Genomic DNA, 19,506 nt, shown 5'->3' with positions numbered 1-19,506 from the left:
GATTTATGGGATAAGAACGTCGGATCGTAGCTTTAGCCTCTAGTACCATCCTCGCATACTTTATTGAGAAACTTCGTCTGCTTATATTTTGACTCCACCCACAAATTCGATCTCTAGAAGTAGCTATATACAGAATTTGTGGGTGGAGTCAAAATATAAGCAGACGAAGTTTCTCAATAAAGTATGCGAGGATGGGGAGTGAATTCGCTAACTCCGACGTTCTTATCCCATAAATCCTTTTTTGGTTCTTGTAGAAGTTGTAGTCCACAGCCAAGACTAGAGTTCGTACTAGTTGTCAGTAGTCGTATAAGGCAGTAGTGTATGGTACTAGTCACGTTACAGGATTTTGATCCGAATGGAGCTCTCGCACTCTGGCTTCGACCTACTGATAGCGAAAGAAGTTATAGCCACCGAAAGGATGTAAAACGCAATAAGGATAGTTCAGAAATGGATGAAGAACTTGAAATATCATTGGACATGTTGATTGGCTATAGTAGCAACTAGTTGTAAAATTATGAATTTGTGATAAGAAATAAAAGTTAATTGTTTTTGATTTTGACATCGTACTTTTTCCAACAGTAAAATTAAAATTCAAAATGAATTATAATTTTCATCTTCTTTACTTTTGTGCCTTTACGTGCTTTAAATTCTCACAAATTTAAAAATTAAATTTATAATGGGACTAGAATATTTAATGCAAGTATCACTGGTCCCAAGGACCAGTTTAGTAATTCCAACATGAGGGGTCGCTGGTCCCGAGGGCCACTAACAAAATCCACCTTATTTCCAACCCTGAATACGTCATCTGCCCTGTAACTGGAATTCCCGTTAGACAATTATGATGGTTCCCCCATTGCCTTCTTTCGAGTAACACCAAACATTGTGTGGATTTTTACTCAAGAAGAAAAGTAACAAAGGACAGACAGACACAACACACACAGACATCCTCCACAGTACCTTTAAGTGACATCCATCACTCTGAGTCTCAGAAATAAAAATAGCGTTGATTAAGTATGTTTACCGATAAAAAAGGTTATAGACACAAATGGGATGAACATCAAATTGAAGGGAGCAGAAACGTTGGCTCAAATGGTGGTTTAATTTTTCCCTGAAAATGTTTAACAGATGTTCGGATAATTAATTGCTAGCAGAAGACAAATAACCGTCATCTTCGCTCTAGGTTAACCATCACCCCCTTGCTGCGTCAAATGTTCTGGCTATTTACTACCCTAGACTAGCGAGAAGCACCCTCAACAAGATGATGAAGCTTCTCTGTATAGTTTTTATCACCTCTCCGAGTGACGATGACGTCACGGAGAGTTATTACACTAAACGTATCTCCATGGATAAAGAATGCGCGTGAGCATGAATTTATTCATTTAACATGAATATATATCTGCATTGACTGGTTAAACTACATATTCAGGGATGGGAGGGCTTAGTTTGCGTGACGTCAGAGAATTTCCGGCGGTTGGTTTTTAAAGCTAAAGCTCTTGTCATGCGAAAGGCTAATTATGCTTGTAAATTGATGAACTACCGCATTAATTTACCTCCAACAGCAGAAAAAAACCAGCATCATCAATTCTCACGATTTCAAATGTCAGTAGTTTATTTTCAACCGTTACGTTACATTCATTTTCTTAACGGCCTAGGCTTAGCACTTTACCAACAGTTTTCAGTTTCAAAAAAAACATTGCAGGCACTTTTATAATTTACTTCAAAAGATCAATATCACTTTCGGATATCGTTTTGAGATATTTATTCACGTATCGGCGATCATTTTTAATATTCAGTTGACGCAGTTTAGTAAACCTAACTGAGAATTGTTTCCCCATTCCCTCATACAGTTTTTTTAAACTGGTCGTCTGCTGTTCGAACTTCCAGGTGTCTCGATTTTGATTGGCTACCGCGATGACGTTAAACGCGTATGTAATAGAAAGATCCCTCCCATCCCTGAATAACATGATAGAAAGGCTAATGATACACATGTATATTCATGTTAATAAATAAATTCATGGCGTGAGGAAATTTGTTTTCACTCTACAGGATAGGCAACTCCCTATCTCGAACGACAGCTTATTCTGTATACAGTATACTCTGATACGGCATCGGTTGGCAGCATGCGCAAAGCTAGGTCTCTATGTAACCTAGCTTTGTGCCTGCTGACAAGAGACGAGCCTCGAGCTAAAAAGTTCGCGGATATTTTAAATCCTGAAGATCCTGAAGTTTTTTGTCTTTTAACAGCACGTACAAAGCTAGCTTATATAGAGACCTAGCTTTGCGCGTGCTGACAACCGATGCCGTATCAGAGTATACTGTATACAGAATAAGCTGTCGTTCGAGATAGGGAGTTGCCGATCCTATAGCGTGAAAACAAATTTCCTCACGCGGATTCTTTATCTATGGTATCTCTGTGTGTGTGTGTGTCTGTCTGTCATCGTGATCGAAGTTGACAAATCGGAGCAAACGTATATGCTATATCCTGACCGCGTTCGCAGTAAGCAATATAGTATACGCTCCCACTCCGTTATCGTTGTTAAGGTCAAGATGTACGCGGCGATCGGCTAGGGTTACGAAATACGTCCCAGTGGCAGGGCTTCCACAATTTATTGTGAATACTCCTAACTGGTGAAGCGTTTTTAGAATTTCTTCGACAGACTATTGGAAGATTTCCCTTTGGCTACCCGAGCAAGCATGTGGATCCTGCAGGATGGTGCTCCCGCGCACTACAGTCGTGCGGTTCGGGAATTTCTTAACGAACAATGTTCAGGAAGATGGATAGGACGCGTTGTAGCAGTGGCGAGGCTTCCCCGTTCTCCAGATTTAAATCCACTGGATTTTTTCTTGTGGGGAACCATGAAAGCCGTGGTTTACTTTTCACCCGTTCCAACAAGTAGACGTTCTCTGGGAGCGCATTCAACATGCTGCGGCGAACATTCGAGCAAATCTGGAAATGCTAAACAGTGTGCAAGGGTGAGGCATGCATCAACGCCAATAGTGCTCATTTTTAGCAACTACTTTAATATGACGTTGAAGACCTTTTTTTTTTCAATTTAATTCTTTTGTCAGGCCGAAATAAAGAAACTTCCAAAAATTATCGTTTTTTATTGAAAGTAAAGCTTGCACGTTTGACCTCTGAATTTCATCCTCAAAAATAGCATCTCGACTTAAACTCTGACGTAATGAACTACTTTTTTATGCTTCGTCCGAAGACTGTGAAAAGCTCTAGCTGTCTATCAGCGGAAGCTTGGAGGCAAAAATGTGAATTTGTAAGAACTTCTTAATTTGGAAATGACCGATGATAGCTCATTTACCTTTTGTTTAATACCCTCTTCAGACGACGCGTTAAAACCAATGCTTGCTTGAGAAAGATAGTGAGAGGCATTGTTTGATATCGCGAGTTTCTTCTGAAAACCTGAATTTGGTTAACCAAAATCGCTTTACGATCTGTTTGTTTTTGTTTTCTTTATTTCAAAAGTAACAAGAGTATTAAACAAGCTATGTCTTATTAGACCAAGATTTTACGCACCGTCTGAAGGTGGTATTAGGGCCCAAATGGCCCCGGAGTTTAAGAACTTGTAACTTTTTAACGGTTCGGTGCTGACCAAAACCGCTCAGGAAATTTCGACTCCAAATTTTGCAAGGAATCTACTATTACAAGGAACGCATACATCTCTGAATCACCCTGTATAGTCTAAATAAATATGCTAGAGAGGCATACGCTTGAATTCAAACGTCAACAATAACTATATTTAAAATGATTTTCGGAATTTTCGTTTCTGAAAACGACTAAACTAGAAATAAGGTAAATTAGTGACGAATAAAATATTATCAGTGATATTTATTCAATTAATTAAGAAAAACCTCGTAATTGCGTCTGGACTCAAGAGGTTTATTTTGGTTTATCAACTTTTTTATTTTAGCATCCTCTGGGAATTTTACCACATTTAAAATACAATTAATTCTGAAAACGGTGGTATAACAATAGGATATAATGCCCTAAGAGTCTTGTCTCAGAAAATGCGCAACGCTTTCGTTAATACAATTCAGAATGGAGAAATTTATTGGATTGTTACATAAAGAGTTAGGCCCATTCATTACAGAAGAGGATAACCGATGGTTTTTGTCCAAAACCTTGTTCACGGTTTGAAATTTTGCATTGCAGAGCAGTCTTCAAATCCATCTATTCATTCGTATGACTTGTACGGTTATGTAATATGAAATGACACTTCTGCCGGCATCCACAGCCACACTGATGACATTTGAAGGGTTTTTAACCATTGTGAATGCGTTGATGTGAATTCAAATTACTTTTCCACGCACTTGCATATTCACACTGATCACATTTGAAGGGTTTTTCAGTACTGTGAATGCGTTGATGCGCTATTAAATGAACCTTCTGCCTGCAAGCATATTCACACTGATCACATTTGAAAGGTTTTTCACCACTGTGAATGCGTTGATGCGCGATCAAATCTTTCTTCCGCACACTTGCATATTCACACCGATCACATTTGAAGGGTTGTTCGCCACTGTGAATGCGTTTATGCACGATTAAATGAGCCTTCTGCCTGCAAGCATATTCACACTGATCACATTTAAAAGGTTTTTCACCACTGTGAATGCGTTGATGCGCGATCAAATCTTTCTTCCGCACACTTGCATATTCACACCGATCACATTTGAAGGGTTTTTCGCCACTGTGAATGCGTTGATGCGCGATCAAATGACTCTTACGCGTACTTGCGTATTCACACTGATCACATTTGAAAGGTTTTTCACCACTGTGAATGCGTTGATGCGCGATCAAATCTTTCTTCCGCACACTTGCATATTCACACCGATCACATTTGAAGGGTTGTTCGCCACTGTGAATGCGTTTATGCACGATTAAATGAGCCTTCTGCCTGCAGGCATATTCACACTGATCACATTTAAAAGGTTTTTCACCACTGTGAATGCGTTGATGCGCGATCAAATGCTTCTTACGCGCACACGCATAGTTACACTGATCACATTTGAAGGGTTTTTCATCACTGTGAATGCGTTTATGCGCGATTAAATGACTCTTGTTAGTGGTGGCAAAGTCACACTGACCACATTTGAAGCGTTTTCCTTTGTTACCCTTTATAATGTGACGTTGTAGATCTCTTTTAAATTCAGTAGAATATTTGAACGGAGTGGAACGTTTCTTCTTGAACTTTCCTACAAAAATTTTTAAAAGTAACATAAAAACGCCATATATCCTTTCCAATTTTTTTATCAAAAATACAATAACATTCAAGCGCATTTCATAGTAAAAGGACTTTAATAACAATGTCCTGAATGAAAGATTAGGAAAGATGGAAACCGAGCTCGTCGAACGATATTTTCGGATAAAAATCGCAGACACCTTTAGAGGCTATCCTGACTATTCTGAGGGCCGGATTAAGCAATTGTGCAACCGGGGGCCGAGATAATACGCGCCCCCTTAAGCCGGGAAAATGGAACATCAAATGAGGTGAGGGTGAGGGTGAATAGTTTAACTCAATGCGCCCCCAACAAGCCTTGCGCCCGGGGAGCAGTGCCCCCCCCCCCTAATCCCGTCCTGTGGTCATCGCGTGGTTTGATCGAAACTTTTGACGACACACTTCAAATGCCCAAGATTTTCCCTAATTTACAATTAATGAGAAATGAACCCATGATCCCATCGGTACAAAAGAGTTGCCTCGCTAAATTTGCATTGACGATTAGGAGGGGGAAAGACCATCGTTAACGCAGCTCCGGAAATGAATCGGGTTTTAAGTCGCCTAGAGCAAATCCAGAGCGATCTCAGAGCAGTTAATTGAAATACACTAAGCGGGACAAAATTACTTGTAATTTCCGAACAGGACGACGCGGTATTACCTTCGGAATTCTTTGGAGCGACATTTTCAAATGTCTCCGAGTCGGACAACGAACTGTTCTTTCCAGCTTCGATCGGAACTTCGTGTACATCGATTTCCATCAAAACGGAGGTCAATTCTGATAGTTCATTTGGGTTACATTCTAATTTAGGCACACACAATGACACCGAATCAGCAAACTCACGTTTTGGCAAGGACAGTTTCTCAGTTTGATTTCGTCTATTTTCAGTTTTCTTTGCTTCTGTCAAACTGATTCCGGATTGGTTATCATCAAGATCGTTTTCTAGGGAATCGCTTTCGACATCTGCCTCAAGAGAAAGATCCAAATGTTTTTCGACTTCAACATTCAACTCCGGAACACGACATTTCAGTGACCGAGTTGGAATATGCTTTGTTGAGACACTTTGCGATTTAGGATAAGAATCGTTAACGTTAATATTGTTCTCGAGAGGTTCCCGTGGCGAATCCCTTTCCGTCGTTGAGCGAGGAGACATTTCGACTTCGTTTTTGACCTCGAGGTCAGGTGAAGGCGCGCAAAGAGGCAAACTGTCACTGTATTTCAATTTAGCGACACTTTCATTCGTTATTCGACTTATTAGCCCCATTTTTTCAGCCTTTTTCAGGGTAATTTCCTCTTTTGGTTGTTGCTGCATCACAATTGAAAGGGTTAATTCCTGGCCATTAATTCCAGAATCATTTTCCATGGGTTCAGTTTTCACATTAGCTAATTGATGTATTCCACTTTTCTCCTATTTTTCAATTAATTAACAATAGTTAAATCGCTCTCTTAACCTGATTCTCTTTTCTAAAGACTATGAAAATGAAGAATGTATTCCATACCATTAGACCTTTGATTCTCCTTTCCAGCTCTTTAATGACCCAATTAAGTCTGTCAATTTCGTGTAATTGCTTATTTATCATTAATGTTGTTTTCTCTCTCTCCTTTTCCATGTTTGAAATTGAAACATTACACTAAACAAAAAAAAAGATTCCATTACAACCCTCAAGTTAATATTCTCGGGACTTTCTTTGGCCGAACGTATTTTAAAGGGAAGAAGGGGGATCAGCAACAAAGGTCCTCGTTGGGTTTCTTTGTTAATGAAGAGGGACATGTTACCAATATACCCTGAGTTGAGAGACAATCCTGATAGGTATTGTCACCAATAATCTTAACCCATAGAGGTTGGTTCTACTTTAAGGGACACAATAAAATTGGGTTTGATCCTAAAAGGGTCTCTTGTTTTGAGCTTAATTTCACAATTCTAAAAACGGTTCCCCCTATGCTTTGAAAAATACCTCGGCTTCCAGTTTGCTGATTCGATCATCCTTGGCTTTTAGTTCATTGATCAGATCGTCTCTGCTTAAGTGATCGTAGTTACGATTTTCCTCATCTTTCATTTCCTAAAAACAAAGTTTCCGTAATTTTCTATTTGCCTCAAACAGGGAATATTTCAATAATTTCGGAAATACCTCTTTAATCGCCACCCTTTGAAGATTTACTAAACTCATTTCGGAACTTAGTAAAGGGAGTTTGTGAAGTTGTAAATCTTTCCTAAAGTAAAATATTTATTCAAACTCGAGGTGTATCAAAAACGAAAGAATAACAAAAAAGGGCTCCCAACACATTGTAGCTTTCGCTATCAAAGCTTAAAGAAATATGGCAAAGCTTAACTAGTGCAAATAGGTTGTCACAACCATCACAACTAATAGTGTAATTTTGTTCAAGACTATTGAATTCCTCAAGCGCATTTTATGAATATAACTACAACTAGCACTTATGAATTATTTATTCTAGTAGCACTTTTAGTTTTTGAAATAGCAAAAATGATCCACTCCTTTTCAAGGCATAGTAGTTTCGATAGGTTTGCATCCGTTACACGCCTTATTTACATTTAAGTTGCATTATATTCATCACTTACCAGCTTAAACGTTCGACCATAACGCGACAGTCTTTCACAAAATCCATCATACTTGGTAAAGCTTCCCTGTTAAGATAACCTTCATTTATTTATTATTACTTGGTACAGTACAGGTCTGAAAGACCCTATGCCCTATTGACCACAATCATGCTGTCCGCGCTCACTTCATTTCAGTGAGCCCGAGCGCAGATTGAGCGAGGCTATTCAAAATAACAAATATGTTCAGAGCCCGAGCCGAGCCTGAAATTTTATGAAAAACATTTCTGAGGTTGAGCCCGGGCTCACGATACGTCACAAAGTGAGCCTGAAGGTTCAACGGTAAAATTAACGAGAGCTTGCTCTGAGCGCTGTTACAAATTTTATGCCTTTCTTGAGCTCCAGCGAGGTGAATTCAAAACTACGAGCCCGATCATTATGAAAGCAAGTTCACTTGAAATAGCTAAATTTTTTAAGACCTAGCTCAAGCTTGAGCTTGCTAAATTGACTTAGCTAGAGCTCCAGGAGAGCCCGCGAAAGATATTAGAGCGAGGTTGAGCTCAAGGCTTCGAGCAGAACCCGTCAAATTTACGTGAATGAACCCGAGCCGAGCTCATTTATAAAAATTAACTAAGCTTGAGCTCACTTTGTGCTCTTAGGAAAAATTGTTTCAATTTTGAGCCCGAGCCGAGGTGAGCTCGCTGTGAATATTTATACGACGATGCCGCCATCGATAGTGAGAAGATGCTTTTAGTCGGATAGTAGTAAGAAGTTGGGAAAACAAAATAAACCTTTCCGAGTCGAGACGCAATGAATAGGTTTTTCTTTACATAATTAAATATAATTGATATTAATTATTTTAATCGTCATTATTTGAACTAAATTCTAGTTAAATCGTTTTAAGAAACTTTATTACTAAAATGATTTTAAATATAGCTATTGTTGACGTTTCAATTCAAGTGTATGCCATTGCCTATCTAACAACTTTTTAAAAAAATAGGGTAAATAAGGCGATTGATTCACAATAATGTTAAGAAAACCTGCAGTTTTGTGAACCTTAGGTGGTAGCCCTGCCATTGGGAGGCTAGACGTTTTTAGTAACCCTAGCTGATCGCCGCGTACTTCTTAATCCTAACGATGGGAGTAGAAGCCATAAATGCCTTCTGCGAACACGTTTGCTAAGATTTGCCAACTACGAACACGTTTGCTAAGATTTGCCAACTACGAACACGTTCGCTCAAATTTGCCGACTGCGAACGCGGTGACAGACAGACGCACACAATCTCTCCGTGACGTCATCGTCACTCGGAGAGGTAAAAATAGTAGTATTTTACCTAGACTGAAAATCTAATCCGATGACGGAGAAAATACTATGGATAGCTACATTTTGACTACTCAAGAGGCATAATTCAATATCGGTGATAGTTTCATAATTTTTGATTATTCACCATTCCGCAGTATTGTTAGCGAATAGTGCTATATTCATAGCAAGGTTCCGCCTTGAGAGAACTAAATCCCCTAAAGCGAGGACAGTGTTTACATGCAGAACTATACCCCTTTAAGCGAGGGTAGTTCACGCATGCAGTGTGAAACTGCACATAAAGTCAGCCATTTGATAGATTTAAAAATGTAGAGTGAAACTGCACGTAAACTCGGCCATTTGATCGACTTAAAAACTTCCGGAAAAGTCAGAAATTTTCAATTTGTACAAACGCATGGGATATTAAATTGGTTTTAGTGGCCCCAATTCAAGCAGTAGATACAGAGGTTGTTGTTAAATTTAATCATTTCTTTCCATTAATGATGTTTTCCATTGGCTGCTAAAAATCTGCCACCATGGAGCAAAATTAATCTAGACATAGATGCATTTATTGGAATTTTAAAGGAACTCTAATTCTCACTCCAAGAAGATTACTCCATAAAAAATTGCCAATGGAAAACAACATAAGAGGTTGTGGAGAACTAGAACAGCGTTTTTCCAAAGAAATTCATTTCGGATTTTAAATGCGCTCATAATAAAGCTAAATTATGTCAAAAAAGCAACTTCCCCACATCTTGGCTTCTCAAGCAAGTCGCCCTACTGTGAGTCCAGTCCAGTGGTTAACTTTGTCTCGTTTTTCAGACGGGAACCATATACCTCTCCTTGAAGACAACTATAATTTGATTCTAGCCTTTGATACTTTCCATTTTTGCACATAGTTTTATTAACTCTTTTTTAATATTTCCTTCTCTTTTCGTAACCATTTCAACTGTATCTCTATTTGTGAATATTATATTTAATCTCTATTTGTAAATATTATATTTAATCTCTATTTGTAAATATTATATTTAATCTCTATTTGTAAATATTGTACTTAATCTCTATTTGTAAATATTATATTTAATATCTATTTGTAAATATTGTACTTAATCTCTATTTGTAAATATTATATTTAATCTCTATTTGTAAATATTATATTTAATCTCTATTTGTAGATATTATATTTAATCTCTATTTGTAAATATTATAATAAATCTCTATTTGTAAATACATTTTATTAATTCTACTTTTATACATTGCTTTAATTTTTTTACACCCCTCCACTTTTTGTTTTCACTTAATTGTGTACTGGCCTCTCAAGTAGTCGACTGCAAACTCCTAGATAAGAGACCCATGTAATTATCCCTGGTGTCATTTTGCATGTTCATTCTGTACTGGCCTCTCAAGTACGACACTAAGGACCCCTAATTAAAAGGCCAATATATTGCTTCCCCATTTCATTTTGCATGTTTATTCACGAAGGGCTAAGTATGCGCCTCTTTTCCCGGCAGAAATGCAGTAAAATTGCAATATTTTGGAAAAGGCGGCAATTTATGATGCTGATCTGAACAAAAACAGGGACATATTTACCTACGATTAGTTGGCACGATGTAGCGTTCCATACTATTTTCTCCATTATAGGTTTTGCTTTTCCCGTAGGGGGAATACTACTATCCTACTAACCAATTTCCCACTATGGAAAACGGCTTTAAAAAAGGAATGAGCACCACTATTTTACAAAAGTACATAATATACTTAACATTTTGATAATAATAAAATTATAGCCATAAACAAAGATTTAGCGTTTCCAATCAGTTTTATAAAAATTCTTACCAGTCAGGGATAATATGAACGTTTCAATTTTACAGTAAGAAGGAACCGTCACCGTAAAAAAGAGGGAACTGCATGACCATTCGACTCGGCAATCTTCAGCAGACGACACGACATCACATTCACAGTCTCTATAGTTGAAATTGTTCGCAGAAGCAGTGCCGTCATAAATTGCTACGGCCTCTTGAAGACTCACCTACTAATTTGGTCCGTGAGTTTTATTTGAGACAGCAATAGCATCATTTTTATAAAAGATTAGAGCCGACTGTAATCATCGGAAGGTCCCTCTAAGTTGTCGGTACATTTTATTTTATATCCTGTTTTTTTTTCTAATCATTTATATTGCCATTTGCAAATTGTCCAGGTCACCGCCTTATTTCTCAGCCTGGCTGTCAATAGAGAGCTTTCAGTTGGAGGAGGAGTTGAGTCTCTTGACATAATTTACGCTACCATATTGGTGGGTGTAAAGCATGTATGAAGCTAAGACCACCCAATATGGCTACTAGAACAGCGGTAAGACTTGATGTGACGTACTACTATCTCATCTGAAAGCTCTCTATTAGCCTGTGATATTCGTCTACGTCACAGGTTTGGAAATAAGATAGGTTTACAAGTCTAAAACCAGTTTATTAATTGGTCGGACCAGTTTATTTATACCTAAACCTGGGGTCAGTGGTCCCAGGGACCACTTTATTAATTATCGATTTTGGAAAAATTAGACGGTGGGACCAGGTTATTAATTCGGGGTTCCTTCTTAGAATTTTACTAGCTCAACACATTTTCTACCAATTCTACTCCTATGTAGTTAGAACTCTTTGGCTAAAACTTCCCTACAAAATTTTGTAGTCTATTAACTATTGAACATACTCTAGAACAGTCTGGGAAATATCACACTTCCTCTGGTCCAAAACCAGTTTATTAATTGCCTGGACTAGTTTTTTAATTCAAGACGTGGGGGTTACTAATTGCAAATCTATAGGAAAACAAAGCATGGGACCACTGCGGAGACCACTTTATTATTTCGGACACTAGGGGGTCATTGGTCCTAAGGACTAGTTTAAAAAAATATCCTTATTTCCCAGACTGCGAATCTTGGCCGGACACTGAGGAAATAAGAAAATCTATATTGTCCATGGCAAACCAAGTGAATTTATCCTTCACTATTCACGTTTGTATAGGCATACTCCACCATGTATTGCCATTTCTCGCCACATAGTAGAGTCCATTTCTTTTTCCAACGTATTCAATTTATTGTAGCTAATTGATTATCTTAAATCATGGAGTTTGTTAACAGGTATTTTCGAACGTGTGTTTTTGTGAACATCAAGTGCTAAACCGACAGCTAGCGGCGCATCTAGTTGTGCGATAAACCCACGTTCATTTTGCGTCGAAGGTGTTCGCACTGACAGTGATACCCCTTTCCACCACCTAGGGTCGCTTCTGCGATCCGGCGGTGCTCGCCCGCGACTCATTCTAGTCATTTTACCCATACTATGGCCAAATGGGCTTTCTGGAATCTTATCAAGCAACATCGTGCTTCGGATCCCTCCTATAGTCTGGCGACCAGATTTGACCAAACTCCTCAACAACTGGAGGGTTATCGCCGCGCCCGGGATGAACTTAACGAACAAGCTGGGGAAACTCACCTTGCTATCCGCAATAACTTTGTCGTTACCGTTCCACCCTCGCCATCGTTGCGAGACACAACCACTACTAGCCCCATGATGTTTGCGCATGCCCTCTAGCAGGGGCCTTTTTGGAAGCCGCCATGGATCACCACTTCTGCGGCTCTGCCAGCCAATAAAAAACCCATCCCGCCAGGGTGGCCCCTACAGTACTTCGGGAACCCTTGACCTGGCCCTAACCACGGACCCGGGACCTGGTGTTTGACATTCAGAACCTCCTTGGCGTGGGATAGAGTGATCACGATGTGCTCTTACTCAAGGTGTCCTTTTCTTCCTCTCCGCAACCCACGAGGTCCCGCCTCCTTCGCGATTACTTTAAAGGCGACTACGTTGCTTTTAATGACTGGACCACAATCGGTGGACGAGTGCTGGACCAACTTCGTGTCGCCTCTCGACCGCGGTGTCTCTCTCTTTGTGCCGTTTCGTTCGGATCGACGGTACACACCTCCCGCCGTAGCACGCTTGCACCAATCTTTTGTGAGTAAACGAGTCTCGTACCATCGCTTTGATCGACGCCGCCAACCAGCCCGGCCCTCCTGAACCAGGCCTACGTGGCCTTTCAAAGAGCTCGCAACGCTCTCCACCGCGCTCAGTTCAAGATCAAGCGGAGGCTAGAGGCAAACAGCAAGCGTAAGTGCAAGTTCGCGATAGGAAAAAAGGGGATTTACCAGCTTATACCATAGTTTTAATCTTAATTATGCAGTTTAATTAAAGGTTATTTTAATTTTTGTCCCAAAAATTAACGTTTTTGTTCGAATTTTACGTTAATTATACTTAATTAAGTTGAAATTAACGTTGGATTGTGGTTCGGCAGAGTAGTTTTAGCTTATTAATTGAGATTGAATAAATAATTCACATTAATATCAATGTTTAATTGAAAATTCAATCCTTGCCGAAAAAGCCCTATTTTACCCCAAACTTTGGAATTTCCTGAATATTAATGTATTATAGAGATAATATAATTGAATTTCAGTGCTAAATGGGAAAAAAGGGGATTTACCAGCTTATAGCTTAGTTTTAATCTTAATTATGTAGTTTAATTAAAAGTTATTTTCATTTTTGTCCCAAAAATGCACGTTTTTGGTCGAATTTTACGTTAATTAAACTTAATTAAGTTAAAATTAACGTTGGACTGTGGTTCGGTAGAGTCGATTTAGCTTATAAATTGAGATCCAATAAACAGTTCACATTAATGTCCATGTTTAGTTGAGTTTTTGATCTTTGCCGAAAAATTTATTATTTTAATAGTCGTTGGGGCGAGAGAGGGTAGTTTAGTTAGGCTTATTTAGTTTCTGAAATGGATTTGAATTTTTGCTTGATTTAATTGCGTCTTTTAGTGTGGGGGCCGGCCGTATTTTTATATTTTACCCCACCGATTTTGTGCCGAAAAGTGCCGATTCCCGAAACGGTCACTAATTTACCCCGAAAAGCCGAAGGCGAAGCCAGGAGTCATTTAGGATGTTTTAGCAGACGAAGCATGGGAGATTTCGGGGTAAAAAGTAAAATAGTGTTCCCCTACTTTAATGAGGTGTTTAAATGTAACTTAATTCCGCCGATACCATTAATGACAAACGCAATCAACATACTCATGGTTTAATTAAAGTTAATTTAATTGAATTGCTCAAAGATAATTATAAAATTAAATCAACAACTCAACTATCTGCTCAACGATAATTAGGCTAGTTTTTGTCAGTTTTGCTGTTTATTAAAACGTAATTAAACAATGGTTAAATACTGCAGCGTGCATGGGTGTAAAAATAATGCCACAATGAGTGGTGTCCGCTTTCACCAATTTCCACGCGACGTTAAATTGTCGAAACAATGGGATATAGCTTTAAAAATGGGTAAACCACACACCAAGTCCATGGTTGTCTGCTCCCATCATTTTAAGGAAGAGGATTACCGCCCTCAACCGAAATATGAACATTCAGGTATGTTTTAAGCGTATAATATTAATTTAAAACCAATTATAATTAGAGTTATTATTGTAGATAAGTTAAGTTACCCTCCCAGACTTAGACCCTTGGCTGTTCCTTCCAAAAAACTCCCGTTAAGGAAACATGATCAACAAAAGTTCAAGGCTAATGGGAGATTGGAAAGACTGGAAAAAAGGAATCAGCTCTCACAATCTCCAACTTTGCATGCAAGTGAAGCAGCTGAAATAAATGGACCAGCAGACGCAGAAATTCTAGCTGAAAGATTGGGGATTGATGCTGTTCAACAAACTACCGAGGAAACTACGATTGACAAATGCACCACTCCAAACCCCAATGATAAATGCATTATGGTCAACACCTTGGAAAATCATACATGTTATGTTAATGCTTCTAATGGAATATTGAATGCCACCTCTATAATTTCATTAACAGGATTACAAAGTACTGGTCTATTTGATGCGATCGTTAAAAATATTAACAGTGAGTTTCCTAGCCGCATCTCAATGAATGTTCGAGATAGGGTATTTTTGACACTCATGAAACTAAAACTTGGCATTTCATTTACCGCTCTGTCAGCTTTGTTTGGAATAAGTAAAGTTCAGACCTTAAATAATTTTAAATTAACTCTTACGCAGTTGGTTTCGGTTCTCGAATGCGCGATAAAATGGCTAGATAAGAATGAAATTATGAAATGTATGCCCAGATGTTTTGCTGAGTTTCCTAATACAAGGGTAATACTAGACTGTACTGAAGTCGAAATAGAGAGACCCGCGTGTCTTCAATGCAGAATAAAAACGTACTCTCACTACAAAGGAAGGAACACGATTAAGTGGTTGGTCGCTATCGCACCTTCCGGTGTTATAACATTTGTCAGCAAAGCTTTTTGTGGAAGATGTTCCGACCAACAAGTAACGTCTGAAAGTAAAATATTGGACATGTGTGAAGGTTTCATAGATGGGATTATGGTTAACGAGGGGTTTGCCATAGAAGATCTTTGCAACGAGCGTGGTTTAGAACTAATAAGACCACCCTTTCTAAAGAAGAAAAAGCAATTTACAAGGGAAGAAGTTTCGCGAAATTCCAAAATAGCTGCTGCGAGAGTGCATGTTGAGAGAACGATAGGTCGAATGAGAGCTTTTAATTGTTTAAATGAAAAATTGCCTTTTGATTTATTGCCCTATGCTAGTTCAGTGATCACCGTGGTATCTGCTGTTATTAATTTATCAACACCAATTTTGGCTAACGATAAATTTTAAATGTTTCTCAAAAATTTGTCCCTAGCTTGTTAAAACCCGTGAAATAAATGCAAATAAATAATACACCCAAGACTCCTGATATTTTGTAAAACAATTTTATTTAATAAATTTGTAAGATTCTATCACATTTTAAGGAACTTAAAAATATCACTTCAGCCTTATTTGCGCCATTACATTCCGTCCTTTTTATTCCATTTCAAATAATTTGGAATGTAGTAATTAAAAAAAAGTAATTTGTAATCTTAGTAAAAGATTGTAAATAAATTTTTGGTCTTTAGGCACATCAATAACAAAACAATCATCTTCCAGTTTAGAATAAATTACAAAATGACAACTTTGAAGTCCTAAAAGGGTCAAACTAAGTTGCACTTGCCCATAATACATTTGATAGGGTTTCAAAGAAAATGTTCCATCCTTCTTGATTACGTAAGGAGTTTTCTTGAGGACTGTTTCCAAGTTTCCTTTTTCACCAATGACTGGACACTTCATTTTGACCAAATTATCGTCCCCAAGAATGGATAAGAAGGGTTGACTTCAAAACCAATCTTCGGTACTTTTAAATTAGACTTTTTTTAAAGCAACAAGTGTTTATTTCGTTTATAATTCCATACTGTGTGAATTCATTGCCCTTAAAGTTTGACTGAAGAGCTTTTCGAATTTTTTCAGCAGGATCTTTTGGAAAATATGTGTAATACTCGTAGCAATTTTGACAAGAGAGAGAGCAACAGGTACTAAACAAAACGAAAACAGTATTACCAATTTTTATACTCATGTTATGACCAAGGCTTAAGAGTTTACATAACTAATCTTGTTAAAGGGCTCCTTCGGACCCATAGACACATGGCCCCGCGGATTTCCATCCCCTCTTCATAGACGATCTTCCTCAGTACTCTCCCTCTCTCTGGCTAGGTAGGGGGGTTCGGAAATCCGCGGGGCCATGTGTCTAAGGGTCCGAAGGAGTCCTTTAATATTAGGGTGATTAGGTTTTCAACACTTACCATTTTTGAAAATATTCTCTTCTGAAAATTGTGGTTCATTCATTGCAAGAAATTTCGAGTACTAATTTTCATTTGGCACTGAATTAGAAGTTTAAACGTCAAATACACTGCCGATGATGCTGATGCTGATGCTACAGGTCTCAGGCCTGCCATTTTTGTTTCCCCAGGGGAAATTCCCCTAGATCAAGCTTCGCGTTTTCTCCGCACGGTGGCACCAGTGAAACTTTTCGTTCTAGGCGCGGAATCTGGCAGCCCTGAACTAGGGACATTTTGGTCCAAAAAGGGAAATTTTAAGGGTTAGAAAGGGAAATTTCATTTTTCCCACCTGGCATCACTGCTTTGAACATCCTTTTCTTTGTTCTCTTGCGAACCAGACTTAGAAATAGCACACGTCCACTGGTCCAAAACCAGTTTATTAAGGCCAGTCCAATTTTATTATTTAATTCTAATAATAATGCTGAAATTAACTTCAACGAGCTTCAAACCGGGCTAATTTTTGGTCAGATTCCCGAGAGCGCCCGTCAATGACTGAGTGACGTCACCAGACTTTTAGCGACATTTGGTTGGCTCGCCGATTACAGTAGTTCTCAAACTCGCCGCTATGGGTGGGTGGCGCCGATCAGGAATAAGGCTAATTGTTAATTGTTGGTGTCACTGACATTCAATATTTACATTTAGTCTGACAATATTTTAATTTTATTCGGGTTGGGTTGGGTTAGGTTAGGTTGGGTTGGGTTTGATTAGGTCAGGTTGGGTTAGGTTGGGTTGGGTTTTATTAGATTATGTTGGGTTCGGTTAGGCTAGTTTAGGTTGGGTTAGGTCAGTAATATTTTATAAATAATTTAACAATGTTACGCCTTTTCCAAAATATGGTTGTTTATTTTCATTGACTTCCCAAATAATATGCCTTTTCCAAAAAATTACTGTTTATATTTACTTCCGAAGAAACATTACTCCTTTTTTGCATAATATTGTTCTTTAGTTTTAAATACTTAATAAAATGGGCAATCCCCTCCCTATCAATCAGTTTGGGGGAATTTGTCGAGGGGGTAGACACTTGAGAACTCAGGTGTACAATATGTCTTGAACTCAATGTACTGTCAAAGCTGAACTCAGAGTTCCGAAGGCTTTGAACTCAATGCACTGTCAAAGCTGAACTCTTTTGAACTCAGGTGTACAAAGAGATCCAGAGCGTCTACCCCCTCGGAATTTGTCCTGGGACTGGGGGAATTTGTCCTGGGACTGTGGGAATTTGTCCTCGACCTCCATTCGGAGGGAAATAGTCCGGGGATGTTGTCTCGTACGTGAGAGGACTATGTTGCGCGTTTGGTCTTTTGGAACTCAGCATACAGGACAGTTGGGCATTTTGATTTGATAGGGGATTCCACATTGAACGTTTTGTTGTAGTTGTTGGATTAAAATTGAAAACTCCGATATAGATTTTAACTCAAGCTTTATTCTAATCTTTTCATGCCGCGATCAAAGAGCATTCTGATATAGATTTTAACTCAAGCTTTATTCTAATCTTTTCATGCCGCGATCAAAGAGCATTCTGATATAGATTTTAACTCAAGCTTTATTCTAATCTTTTCATGCCGCGATCAAAGAGCATTCTGATTTCTATCTTGTTTGCCAGGTCTAAAGTCAGCCCGTATCATGTTATCAACGGGATGTCTATTTTCTCATCTAAACTGTTTTTTAAGCCGACTTTAGACCTAACATATCCAACAACTTTTTTTTATCTTAACAAGCCGACTTTAGACCTAACATATACAACACGTTTCAGTTCTTTAATATAACCAAAAATGGAATCTGATCTCAAATATTATCAGCATTCATTCCTTGTAGTGCGAAAAATGTTCCAAGTCTTCATCTTCAATGACGGACTCCAGAACAATTTCCGTCGTAGTAGCTCGTTGGGACTAACAATGGTTCGAATTTTTTGGGTTTATTATTGTTTTCACTCCAATCGCGGTATATTAAATGCCAGGTCTCGATTATTAGGAGCGGATAATACGTACGGAAATGGTCGTCAATGGTTTTGTAATGCGTTTCGACGTTACGAAACAGTCCGTCATCCTTAATCAGGAGTCGTGGTTCAGCGCCACATTTGCGCTCTTCCAACCATTTCACATTCCATTTAAGAACCACCGTCAGATATTTATCAGGGTTAGTGTCTCGGGGTTATATTCACCGAAGGGTCTATTCTCAGTGGAACTTTAGAGATTGATGTCGTTGGTTGCGCTTGTTTTAAATCACTCTTTAGTAGGGTTGGTCGAAGTTTTTTCGTCGCAACATTAGAGGGTGCTGGCATAGATGGGCACTATCATATCATTTGATAGTTTTACCACTTGATACGATAGAAAACTAAATCTGCCCCTATCAAAGTATCAATTTTGATAGTTATTTTCGAGAAAAATTTGAATTATAATGATCGATTGAGTTTGATAGCTTAGAAAGTGCACTCGAAGTTGATATGATTCATTGATTCGTTGAAATCTTCTAGAGAAAAATATCGATTCTCAACGTGATCTGGCTACTAACCCCATCTTTTAGAAATCATAAAAAATGATAGGCATTATTCCTTGAGAAATAAATTGATTCTTTGAGTGAGTTTATTTGGCGACATCTGTTTTCTGATTTAATTTTAAAAAATTATGTGCTAATCTTTGATAGGCAATTTTGATAGTTATGAAAATTTCTGGAAAGATAAGTCGTTT

General features: G+C 38.4%; 3 protein-coding genes across 5 annotated transcripts in view; 1 reads left to right on the top strand and 2 right to left on the bottom strand.

Moving 5' to 3' along the window:
• LOC149646989 (uncharacterized) overlaps positions 1-13,537 on the bottom strand; it is a 31,955-nt gene extending 18,418 nt beyond the window's left edge. Inside the window, exons 1-2 of one of the 2 annotated variants that reach the window (XM_089849822.1) lie at positions 13,274-13,537; positions 12,851-13,206 (exon numbers count right to left, since the gene is read on the bottom strand). In XM_089849822.1, coding sequence (XP_089705948.1) covers positions 12,851-13,206; positions 13,274-13,276 — 359 coding nt within the window. In that variant the 5' untranslated portion in view covers positions 13,277-13,537. Of the gene's footprint in view, positions 1-10,921; positions 11,026-12,850; positions 13,207-13,273 lie in introns of those variants that run through there. The other variant, XM_089849828.1, reaches the window with a different exon arrangement.
• Positions 3,818-8,960, bottom strand: LOC149646990 (uncharacterized). Of its 2 annotated transcripts, none has more exons than XM_089849843.1 (9): positions 8,427-8,960; positions 7,969-8,044; positions 7,805-7,870; positions 7,356-7,437; positions 7,182-7,286; positions 6,726-6,857; positions 6,070-6,634; positions 5,854-6,003; positions 3,818-5,205 (listed from the first exon to the last, which is right to left on the bottom strand). In XM_089849843.1, exons 1-9 carry the CDS (start codon positions 8,509-8,511, stop codon positions 4,274-4,276), a joined length of 2,193 nt encoding a protein of 730 aa, XP_089705969.1. In that variant the 5' UTR covers positions 8,512-8,960; the 3' UTR covers positions 3,818-4,273. The 2 variants fall into 2 exon arrangements, with proteins under 2 accessions (XP_089705969.1, XP_089705970.1); XM_089849844.1 differs by having other exon boundaries at positions 5,887-6,003; positions 8,427-8,956.
• On the top strand, positions 12,404-15,867 carry LOC149646988 (uncharacterized). Its single transcript, XM_089849571.1, has 5 exons — positions 12,404-12,636; positions 12,856-13,019; positions 13,078-13,225; positions 14,336-14,526; positions 14,587-15,867. Exons 1-5 carry the CDS (start codon positions 12,404-12,406, stop codon positions 15,786-15,788), a joined length of 1,938 nt encoding a protein of 645 aa, XP_089705697.1. The 3' UTR covers positions 15,789-15,867.
• The last annotated feature ends 3,639 nt before the right edge of the window (positions 15,868-19,506 follow it).

Source organism: Phalangium opilio, unplaced genomic scaffold (genome assembly GCF_054372755.1).
Source record: "Phalangium opilio isolate 3A_F unplaced genomic scaffold, DU_Popi_V2 ptg000089l_1, whole genome shotgun sequence".
Lineage (NCBI taxonomy): Eukaryota > Metazoa > Arthropoda > Arachnida > Opiliones > Phalangiidae > Phalangium > Phalangium opilio.
The sequence above is the reverse complement of the archived record's forward strand: the minus strand, read 5'-3'. Positions and strand labels throughout refer to the sequence as shown.

Excerpts from the sequence above, each read along its gene's own strand:
- LOC149646990 (XM_089849843.1), bottom strand. The coding sequence starts at position 8,511 with ATGGCGGCATCGTCGTATAAATATTCACAGCGAGCTCACCTCGGCTCG. Across the intron at positions 8,045-8,426 it reads ATTTTTCCTAAGAGCACAAA|GCTCGGCTCGGGCTCTGAAC; the intron begins GTGAGCTCAAGC and ends ATAAAATTTCAG. Across the intron at positions 5,206-5,853 it reads GTCCTGTTCGGAAATTACAA|GAAAGTTCAAGAAGAAACGT; the intron begins GTAATTTTGTCC and ends AAATTTTTGTAG.
- LOC149646988 (XM_089849571.1), top strand. The coding sequence starts at position 12,404 with ATGGCCAAATGGGCTTTCTGGAATCTTATCAAGCAACATCGTGCTTCG. Across the intron at positions 12,637-12,855 it reads ACCACTACTAGCCCCATGAT|GTGTCCTTTTCTTCCTCTCC; the intron begins GTTTGCGCATGC and ends CTCTTACTCAAG. Across the intron at positions 14,527-14,586 it reads ACCGAAATATGAACATTCAG|ATAAGTTAAGTTACCCTCCC; the intron begins GTATGTTTTAAG and ends TTATTATTGTAG.